Source organism: Phyllostomus discolor, chromosome 3, assembly GCF_004126475.2.
Source record: "Phyllostomus discolor isolate MPI-MPIP mPhyDis1 chromosome 3, mPhyDis1.pri.v3, whole genome shotgun sequence".
Classification (NCBI taxonomy): domain Eukaryota; kingdom Metazoa; phylum Chordata; class Mammalia; order Chiroptera; family Phyllostomidae; genus Phyllostomus; species Phyllostomus discolor.
This window is the reverse complement of record NC_040905.2, coordinates 165,960,739-165,971,124: the sequence shown is the minus strand read 5'-3', so window position 1 is coordinate 165,971,124 and position 10,386 is coordinate 165,960,739. Positions and strand designations below refer to the sequence as shown.

The following is a 10,386-nucleotide window of genomic DNA, read 5'->3' as shown; positions in this document are numbered from 1 at the left end:
TCACTGGATCCCTTGCTCCCAGCACAAACACGGAGTAATTGCTCAATCACTATTTTCTGGATGAATGAGTGAAAAACATATCTATGTATCAAGTAAAAATTAAGCTAAGCAGAAGTGAAGCAGGTGACTCAATAGAAGGATGATCTTCTTATTATTCTACATGCATGAATTCTAATGTTACAGGCACTGTGGGTACTTCATGTTATCTACTGGACTTCAGTGGTAGACAAGAGTGGTTCCCTATGCAAAGAGGAAGAGCTCACCCAAAGGGTGTGTGCTTCACTCTGCTGGTCCTTGGGAAGTGATGGTGCATGTGCTTGTCCCTCACACCAGAGGCTGAATTAAACTAGCAGGCGACCTGCACTGGGGACCTTCTGGCAGCAAAGAAACAGCATGCCCAGCACACCATCCATGTGTGGCAAGAAATAAAGCATGCCCACCATGTGAGACTGACCAGGACACCAGAAAGAGGGTGTCAGGTAGGATTCCACCAAGATTCCACCTAGAGACACATCATAATTATCAACATCACTAAATAATAGCTGATGTTTACAGAGCATTTAGCCCGTGTCAAGCACTGTGCTAAGCACTTCACATGCATTATTATAGGTAGTCCCCATAATGAGATATATAATCATCTCCACTGTGTAAATGGGGAAATTGAAGCTTTGACAGGTTCCGTTGCTTGCCCAAGATTGTAGAGCCGGCAAGAGTCAGGACTGGAATGCAAACCGACACACATTTCATCCAGAAACCCAACCTCTCACCACCATCCATCTATGCTTGGAAATGGGGCCAGTTCTTGAGAAGACATGAGTCTAGGTTTTACTTTAACAAGCAAAAGCTATTTCCATACAGCAGGCATTTAAATTATTTTAGTAAACACTGGAAATCTATTCCAGGATTAAAGTTTCAAAGTTATTGCATGTCAAATATAATAGATATATTTGTATGTATTTTATAGAGATACAATATATGATATCATGTTAAGTTCTATATGCAATGAATCAGGAAATTGAAGCAAAAAAAACCAAAAAACCCAACATTATATAAAACATCAGCTGTTTACCAAAAGGTGTTAAATGATTAAGAAATGCGACCTATTAAGATATTACAACATATAAATTCAACTTTACCCAAAATCTCTATTTGTTCTAGGTAAATAATACTTTTTAGACAATTTTGGTAATTTGAATAAGTTTAGATCCATCTAAACTTAAATTAGAGCCCAAAATATGTACCATACTTTAACATACACCATTATAGATACAACAGATTCAAATTAATTCCATGAGTATTTTTGACGGTGTTCTGGAAACTGTTTGAGATACAAAGATGAGTGAGATTCGGTCTCCCCCTTCACAGGCACTCCGGAGAGTGGGGAGCACAGAGACCCTGGCACAGAACTGCAGACCCAGATGGATGAGGTCATAAAAGTCCAACATACAAAGGGAAAATGGGAATGGAGATTTTACTTGGTGTGCATACTCATGAAAGTAATAAGGAGCCCCCCAAAGTTGGCTACTTTCAACTTTTATTAAACATATTTCTTATATTCAAGTGAAATTTGTTCTATCCAGTTTAATTTCTTTCATATCCTGAGTCCTTTTGATTTGGAGTTATCCGAAAATGATTTTTCTTCTCATGAGTGCAGAATTTGTTATTACCCTGCTCTTTCCCTGATGGGATGTTACCACATTTTAACTTTTTCACTTTAAAATACAAAACAATGTAAAACCTAAAATTTTGAAACATAAAATGTCTTTGGAATTTCAACTAAAAAATTAAAGGAATAAAGAGTTTCATTTTTGCCAAAAAGACTAGATTTATATCTTTAGATGAAATATTTGATTCTGTATTTCTATAAATACATGGAAATAGCAATCTAGCCTTAAAAGTTGTAAGAAAACATTATATTTACATTTAGGGAACTTTCACATAAGCTTTCCCAGACCCATGCTTACCTAATAAAAATTTATTTTCTCAACAGTGGACTCTTGAGCATCTTGACTACTCCCTCTGCTCTACATACAATATTATTATCTGCTAATATTCAGAAGTCTAAAATAACCTTATCCCTGGGACTATCTTACCATAGAAATATTGCCTTTAATTACAAAATCCATAATGCCAAATTCTTTAAGACTAGAAGAATTTGTCCAGTTTCTTCGACAACAAAAGGCTTTTCTTTTAAGAGTGCTGGAGAGAAACCTAAGAGAGACATATGAGAGAACATGTATCAACTAAATGTAAAGTGTGGACTTTACTTGCATTCCACCTCAAGCCAATCAACTAAACAGAAAGTTTTGAGACAATTGAGGACATTTAAACATTGCCTGGATGAATCAATGCTATTATGATTTACAGGGGATAATAGTGTTGTGATTACATTGAGGGACTTCTTATCTCCTTGAGAACTGTTACAAAATATTTGTGGATAAAATGGCAGAATATCTAGGAATTTGATACAAAATAATTCTGTGGGGAGAGGACTTGCAGAGAGTAAAGATGGAACCAGGTTGGCCCAGCTGAGAGGTACACAGGAGTTAATTACACCAATCTTTCTAGCTTCGGATGTGTTTGGAAGTTCCCATTATTTAAACAAAAAAAAAAGATAATAATTAAGAGAAAACATAAATATCGCTTGAAATCCAACACAGTATCTTTCATACAACAGTTACATTGGATAATACAGTAAGTCACCTTAATCTGAAGAATTATTGATTGCAAATGTGACTTTAAATACAGACAAAGCTATAAAGAGCAAAGCTACAGTATCTGAAGAAAAAGAAATCTCTTCTGCTCAATTTAATCTCACTTTTCTCTGCTTGAAATTGGGAATAGAAACTGCTTCACTAATTGAATAAATAATAACGATCCCCAAATATTCTTAATTACTGACTACGATAAACATACTCCTGAATTCTAAGAACAAATAAGAAAATAAAGTTTATAACCAAATATTTCTGTTATATGTGTTCCTGTTAACATACATACCTTGATTATACTAAGGTAATTGAGAAACAGGGAACTGGTGCTGAGCTAAATTTCAGACTGGATTCTCAAATCTTTTTTTTTAACTTACATCTAATTTTCTGGGGTGTTTTTTGGGGGGGAGAGGGTGCCAAATTTTGATAGTATTAGCTGTCATCTAATTAAGTTCTTTGAACCTAGTGGTGTATGTGGAATCAGTAAGTGCTTAAAACACATTGAAACAATGTCAGTGCTGATATAAAAAAGCAGCCATTAACACTAAACTATTTTCATAGAGATTACAGGAAGGTGAAACTAGCAATTACAGTAAGATTACAACTTAGGTTGGAATCGGTGTTAATGCAGAAAACATTTCCGGACATTCTCCCTAAGTACCCCGTGGAATGAGAGCTGAGTCCCTCCACTTTAACAAGATGTGGTGAAAAGTTGGTGCAAAATCTTAGAAGACCAAATTTGCTTTATCTCTTTCCCAGACTTATTAGTTCGTATCGCCGTTTTGGTCCTAGTCTTTTTTGTTTTTAAATAGTTTCTGCTGTTTCTCTGGATTTTTCTACCGTCTGTTGTTGCATTCCGGTCCACACGAAAGAAGCAGCCGGGCTCTGGTTTAGGCGGACGGGAGAAGAGACGGTTTCTGAAGGGTCAGCTACACTCCCGGGAATAACCAGTGCCAACGGGTTGGGAGTCACCGGGTCTGGGCGCTTAGGATGCGGCCGCCCGGCTGGATGCCCCTGCGCGGGGCCTGCTGGCGCGGCAGGCACCTGGGCCCCAGTCCGCCCGACCCCCAGACGCCCTCTCTGGTCTCCCAAGTCTGAGCCCCCACCTCCCCTCCCAGCCCGCCTTCGGACCGGGGCGTGAACCTAGGGCAGCTGCTCCGGCGGCCCGGCGTCCTCCCCCTCCCAGGCCCGTGCTGCCCGGCCTCCAGGGCACAGTACGCCTCTGCGGTCCTTTGGATCAGGGGCCCCGCGCGGGGCGCGGAGTGGAGCGAAGAGTCAAGATTCCGGAGATGAATTGCGGGGCACTGCGGGGCAGTCAGCTGCCCGCCACCGCCGGCGGGGCGGGCGGCAGGGAGGAGACCCGGGCTCCCGCCTGCAAGCCGACCACGGTTCGCTGTCCGGCAGACGCCTGGGCTCTCGGGCACCGCGCGGGGGGCGGAGAGAACGAAATGCGGCCGGGGAGGAAGAACGCGCTCTCAGGCCTCTCTGCGATCGTGCGTGGAGTGGGGTCCTTTAGTTCGATGTCGGCCGGGTCGCCGCCAAGTCCTGTCCTCGCAGTGACCGTCCTAGGGAAACGCAGAGCGGAGTCCAGGGCAAAAGGCTGGGAGACTGGAGGCGCGCGCGTCCTTCGGTGCTTCTGGCCCAGGGGCGCGGACCCCGACCCGCTCCAGACCTCGGCCTCGGCCTCTGCGACCCGAGAGAGGCCCAGGCAGGAGAAAGTCGCGGACGCCCGTGGGGCTGTGCTTCAAAAACCAGACAGGGCCCGGTATCTCTGCCTCAGAAGGACCCTCGAGAGAGTTTCTTAATTTCTGCAAGTCACAAATGTCTGAGCTGCATAATGGGGATCCTAGAGTGTCATTCGGTGCTGGGAGCGTTCAAGGCGTAATGCCGAATCTGGCGCAGCGAGCAGGAAACAGAGGTTGGCCGTTGTGGTTACCGTCACAGCGGCCAGGACCACGACATCTTCTCTTCCGAGTTTCCCTCTTGCTCTCGCCCCAACCTCTCTGAGCCCCCCAGGCCCTCGCGCTCCGCTCCTCCCGGAGGCTCTGGACGCAGACAGCTTTCTGGCCTCAAGACGAGCCGGAGGGTCGAGAACCACCCCGACACTCGACCCTGGCGCGCAATTCGAAAGCCACGGACCCTGTCCGCGCGGATTTTAAATGGACCGCAGCTCTTGACCAAGGCCGCGGCCAGAGGCCAGCACCGGGGTGAGCAGAAGATGGGACTCAGAAGGCACCGAGACGCCCTTCGCAGAACCCCCGGGATCCGGAGCCTGGCGTTCTGCGCGGCCCGGGGCGCGGCCAGGCCTGGTCATCGCGCTGAGCACGGTGCCGCCTGTCCACATTCCACCGCCCACCCTCCCTGCCTAGGGGGCTGCGGAGTCACCACAAGGCCCGGGACGTGCCAGCCGGGCCCGCAGTTAGGGCTCGGCGAGTTCTCGACATTATCAGTGGTTTGCTCGGGCCCCACTAAGACCGGACCTCTCCACGCAGTGGCCACGCTTCTGGCCAGGTGGATCCGAAGCGCCACGATCGGTCGGAGAATGGTGTTTAATTTACTCTTCCAGTGAACTGATGTTTTTCCTGAAAATTCATTATTCGACATAGTTTCGTTAGGTAAAAATTAGGAGCTTGGGGGCCGGCTCGAGGCAGGTTACGACCCGCAGTCACCAATGTTGGCGGCCGTACTGGTCTGGCCGCGGCGAAGGTGGGAAAGAGGCGGGAAAGAGAACTCGCCGTCCCTTGCGAGACGCGGCTGTTGCTGGGAGAGCCTCGGGGGTCGCAGGAGGCTCCACCTGGTGTCCCGACGACGTTTGTGGGCCGGGAAAAAAAAAAAAGAAGAATGTGGGCCTGGAGATGTTTTCGCACAAAGGGCAAGGGAGAGTTGGAATGTGAATGGCTCCCTTCATTCTTGGCTTCTTTCCAAACTCTTCGGCGGGCCCAGACCTGGAGAATTAGCTAAGTCGATCTTAAAGCCGAGGTGCAAAGTGTCAGATAGACTGAGTTCGCGAATGGCCACAGCCCAAGGAGGGAGAGGTGGATGAAGGAGAAAGAGATTTGGGGAGGGTTGCCTGCAGCCCAAGGATAGGAGCCCAATGTGTGGCACTGGCGGCGCTGCCGTACAGGCAGGCGAAGGCTGCAGGTGCCGAGCAGAGGGTAGACTCCGAGCAGAGGGTAGACTCCGAACTTCGGCATCCCAGCGGCTACCAAAGGTCGGGCTTGGCGACTTTCCGGAACGTCTCTGGAATCGCACTACCAAGTCCAGAGGAGGTAAGGATTGCAGGCGGAACGTGCCGAAGAAGCTCCGAGTGATAGGGTGGAGATGAGAAGCTGGAGTGAAAATGGACCGATTAAATGGTTGTAAATTCATGTGTCTCCATCATCCCTCCCTCCTGTAACGAGAAATTCATAGCTGGGGCTGAGGAGTGGCTGGGGGGGGGGGGGGGCGAACTTCACATTCACAGGGTGACTTCTTCCAAAACTGACCTGAAAGTAATTCTTTAAAAAAAGGAAAGGGAAAGAAAGAAAAGGAAAGAGAGGAGTGGGGGGGAGGGGCAGGGAAGGGAAGGAGAGAGGGGCAAATTAGTTTGTTCAAGAGCGGGGAGGTCTCCAGAAATTTGCGTCCTCTGGCGGCGTATTTCATGATGGGCATCTTGGCCTTCTTTCCCTCCCCCCTAGTCACCTGAAGTCGAGTACAGTGAACTCTTTCCGATCGCAACGTAGTTTCAGAAATTAACTCTTTCGAAACAAAAAAGTTACTTTCTGGTCTAAAGGGAGAGAACAGGAGTCCCTAAAAGTCACTTTCCTAGAAAGAGAATTTTTAAAATTGTAAATGTCCAAAACATGAATGCTCCTTTGATATAGCCCTTTTCTTTGGGCCCTTGTTTTGGAAGTTTTAATGCTTTTTTAAAAATACAGCCCTGGCTGGTGTGGCTCAGTGGATTGAGCCCCGGCCTGCCAACCAAAGGGTCACCTCAGGGCACATGTCTGGGTCGCCGGCCAGGTCCCCAGTGGGGGGTGCGTGAGAGTCAACCACACATTGATGTTTCTGTCCCTCTTTTTCTCCCTCCCTTGCCTTCTCTCTATCTAAAAATACATAAATAAATAAATCTTTAAAAAAACCTTCCTCCCATACCCAGCAATCGTTGGCTTTCCAAATTGATTTCAAATAGTCCCCCAAATTATTCAGAAGAAAAATAAACATCTTGAGGAAGATAAAAAAATAAATGGAGCCTACATTTACATTTCCTCTAATTATTTTATACTGTAGGTTTTATATATATTAAACCCCATACTTCCAAAGACAGGTCTTTTTCAACTTCAAATATTTGAAAGTTTTAAAAGTCATTTTGAAAGTGAGTTGTTTCTGATGTTTATAATGAATAAAATTGTAAAACTAAATTGTTTAATTGGGAGGAAAGAACTATTTTTAAAAGAAGTTCCATTTAGAAAGCGAATAGTGAGAAGTAATATAAAATAAATGATGTCGTGTAATGATTTAGCACTTTATTTAGTCTACATGGCTGGGTTTAATTTTAACACCTTTCCATGGAAGTTGGCACATCGGAGACACAAATCAGAAATAAATGCTCTGAGGTTAAAATTCTACTTACATTACACATCCATTTCAGGACATAAAGGACATTAGCACTTTGTACTGGGCTTGGGAATGATACCGGCAGTTCCTAGGGAGTGAAAAAGGAAAAACACGTTGTGCGTTGCACACTGTATGTTTTTCTTTGCACACCAGAACGAAATGCCCCATTCACGTTCATCGCTCCTCTGAAACTGTGCAAACCGGAAACGCCCTAGAAACCACAAGTGGAGGCTGGAAAAGGCGAGCCTTGCCGCCATGGGAAGTTTACGTTCATGTTGTCTAAGGAAACAGTACCCAACTTTCCGTTTGTAAATGTTTCGCAGCGAACAGAAATTAGTGGTTGCTCTGCTGCGGGATGCTAATGCAGACACCTAGTCCGGGCTGTGCGAGGTGCAGTGTTCAAGGACAGGCGGCTGGCAGAGATGGACGGGGTCTCCCTGCCCTTCCTCTTCTCTCCAGGTCCCCTTGCAGCCTGACTTCCGCCTGGAGCCCTCTGCTCCGGGCTGACACCCCAGCAGCGCAGCAGCGGATAGGTGCTGGCCCAGCAGCGCGCCTTTGCTGGCCAAGTCCTGGTGCTGCTGCTGTTGCTGCTCCAACACCGTCCGAGCTGCGGATGCGGCTGCCACGGCAGAGGCGGCAGACACGTGGAGCAAGGGGGCAGCGGCCTGGGTGTGCAACGGGCACGATGGGCGTTGCAGCAGGTGACAGTAGCCCCATGGATTCGGGGACAGACTCTGGGAGGTCCCTGTATCCCCTCCTCCGACTCCTTGCATGATACTCTCAATGCTGAAGGAGGTGCATCCCCCTCCGGGCCGTGACGCGGTCCCCTTGGCCACCTCCCAAGGCTGGGAGCCCACGGTGAGCTGCAGCGCTCTAAGGGAGCCGCTGGGGGTCACCAGGTCCATTTCTTGCACTTTCCTCTGTGCCTCCAAGTAGGTAGGGGCGGGCAGCAGCAGGTAGCGAAGGGGATGAGGATGCAGCAAGGAGCACGGGCGGCTCCCGGGAGCGGCTGCGGGGTAGGCCCCGAACACTGGCGGCCGGGCTGGAGACCCGAGCAGCAGGCTCGCGTAGGGGCCGTGCAGGGCGGCTGGCGCTGCGGGCAGGGGGAAGGGGTGGTGCAGGTGGGCTCCCGTGGGCGGGTGGTGGCGCTTGAAGCGCTTCCTGCGCCGCAGGAAGCTGCCGTTATCAAACATGTCCTGGGAGGCGGGGTCCAGGCTCCAGTAGTTGCCCTTGCCCGGGTGACCAGGCTCTCGGGGGATCTTGACGAAGCAGTCGTTGAGCGAGAGGTTGTGTCGGATGCTGTTCTGCCAGGCCGGGAACTTGCGGCGGTAGTAGGGGAAGCGGCTGCTGATGAAGGCGCAGATGCCGCTGAGCGTGAGGCGCTTGTGCGGGCTCTGCAGGATGGCCATGGTGATGAGTGCGATGTAGGAGTAGGGGGGCTTCGCGGGCTGTGGGGCATCCCCAGAGGTCCCCGCAGATCCAGTGGAGGCCGTGAACTTGGTACCAAGCTCGGGGGAGTCGCTCCGGCAGCCTCTGCTCTCCGCGCGCTCCCGGGACAGGGCTCCCGCACCACGCCGCGCCCCCTGCGGCTCTGGCTGGTGCAGCTGCTCCAGGAACTGAGGGCTCCCCTCGTCCTCCTCTTCGTCCTCTTCTTCCTCGTCGTCTTCATCTTCCTCCTCTCCCAGGATATCGATCTCACCGTCTTCCCCTTCAGCGCCCGGGAGGCTGCATGGCAGTGAGGAGTGAAGGCGCTCGATTATTGGCAAGTTCATGGAGGAAAAGGTCCCGCAGCCGCAGGGGAGTGGCGGCCGCTCACCTGTCCTGCACTGGGCTGGATGCCAGGGTTAGGGTGTTCCGAGAAGTGGAATGTTCCAGGTGACTCCTTTAGATGTTCTTTACTTCTGGTTTCTCCTCCTTTACAACACCCAAGTCCAGCATAGCCGCACTTTGCCTTTTATTAAAGCTTCTTCGAGTCCCTGTGTGATGGATTCCTGCGCCCCTTTATACCATTCTTGTCCTACCTCAGAGCGCTCCCACTTCCTCGCCACGCAGTTCAATGCTGAGGGTCCTCTGCACAATAGTTGACCTGGGAAGAGCCCGCAGCCTCCTCCTCCTCCTTACACCCACCCGCCACCAAGGAAGATGCTCCACTCCTCAGGTTGGTCAGCCAGTCACGCCCAGAGTTGTAAAGGCTTTGTTAATGCACTTTCAAAACTGCGCAAATAAAAAGGAGGTCGGAAAATACCACACCCACCAATCTACGACCACCTCGATAATCAGGCCTCTCTCCTGGAGGAGAGGGGGCACTGAAATGTATATAGTGTTTGTCAAAGAATGTGTAAAGTAAAATTATGTTTTCATGTTTCATACAGCTGGTTTATCACCCAGTTTCACTGGTGGATTCTGTCCTTATTCAGAATGATGAACTGAACTATTATAAATATTTTAACTATATCCCCAAACTCAGGGGGGTGTGAAGGGCTGCTTCGTTGTGTCTTCTGCTCCCCACCCTATCTTCCCCAAATGTTCTCCCGACTAACGTTTTCAGAAAAGGCAGAAATGTCCTGGCATTAAATTGTGGAAGTTCAGGGTGGAGGGGAAGCAGGAGGGCTAGAGAGGAGTCCCCTTCCGTAGTGATTCTCCAACTTCTTTGAACACTTAGCCACAGTATGAAATGCATTTTACAAAACAATCGTGCATATACAGACTTGTATAACCAAAATGGGTTTCATAAAGCAATGTACTTACGCTAGAGTGATCAATGGTATTTTTTTTAATGGCCACAGCCAACTAAATTGATTTTGCCACATACCAACCAGTACACACCTAGTTTGAAACATCCTGTTTTAACAAAGTGACCCACTTCAAGGGATGCACCCAGGATGTGAGGGGCTCCTCTCTCCCTCTACCCCATTTCTTCTTTCAAAACCCCCAAAATTCCCATTAAGCATTTTTATCATAATAATAAATAGCACAACTTAAGTGAGGCAAGGAGAGGCTGCAGCTTCAGTCACGGACTGGCCTTCATTGCTCACACGGGAGAGGAGCCACATGACAGAGTGCTCCTTTAACTCACTTGACA

The 10,386-nt window shown here is 48.7% G+C and overlaps 1 protein-coding gene across 1 annotated transcript; it reads right to left on the bottom strand.

The window, feature by feature from the left end:
• Positions 1 to 7,196: 7,196 nt before the first annotated feature.
• Positions 7,197 to 9,346, bottom strand: LOC114490650 (forkhead box protein D4-like 6). Its single transcript, XM_036021726.1, is given in 2 exon segments — positions 7,197 to 8,190; positions 8,192 to 9,346. Coding segments are annotated over 2 exon segments (1,413 nt in total). The 5' UTR covers positions 9,077 to 9,346; the 3' UTR covers positions 7,197 to 7,662.
• Between the last annotated feature and the right edge of the window lie 1,040 nt (positions 9,347 to 10,386).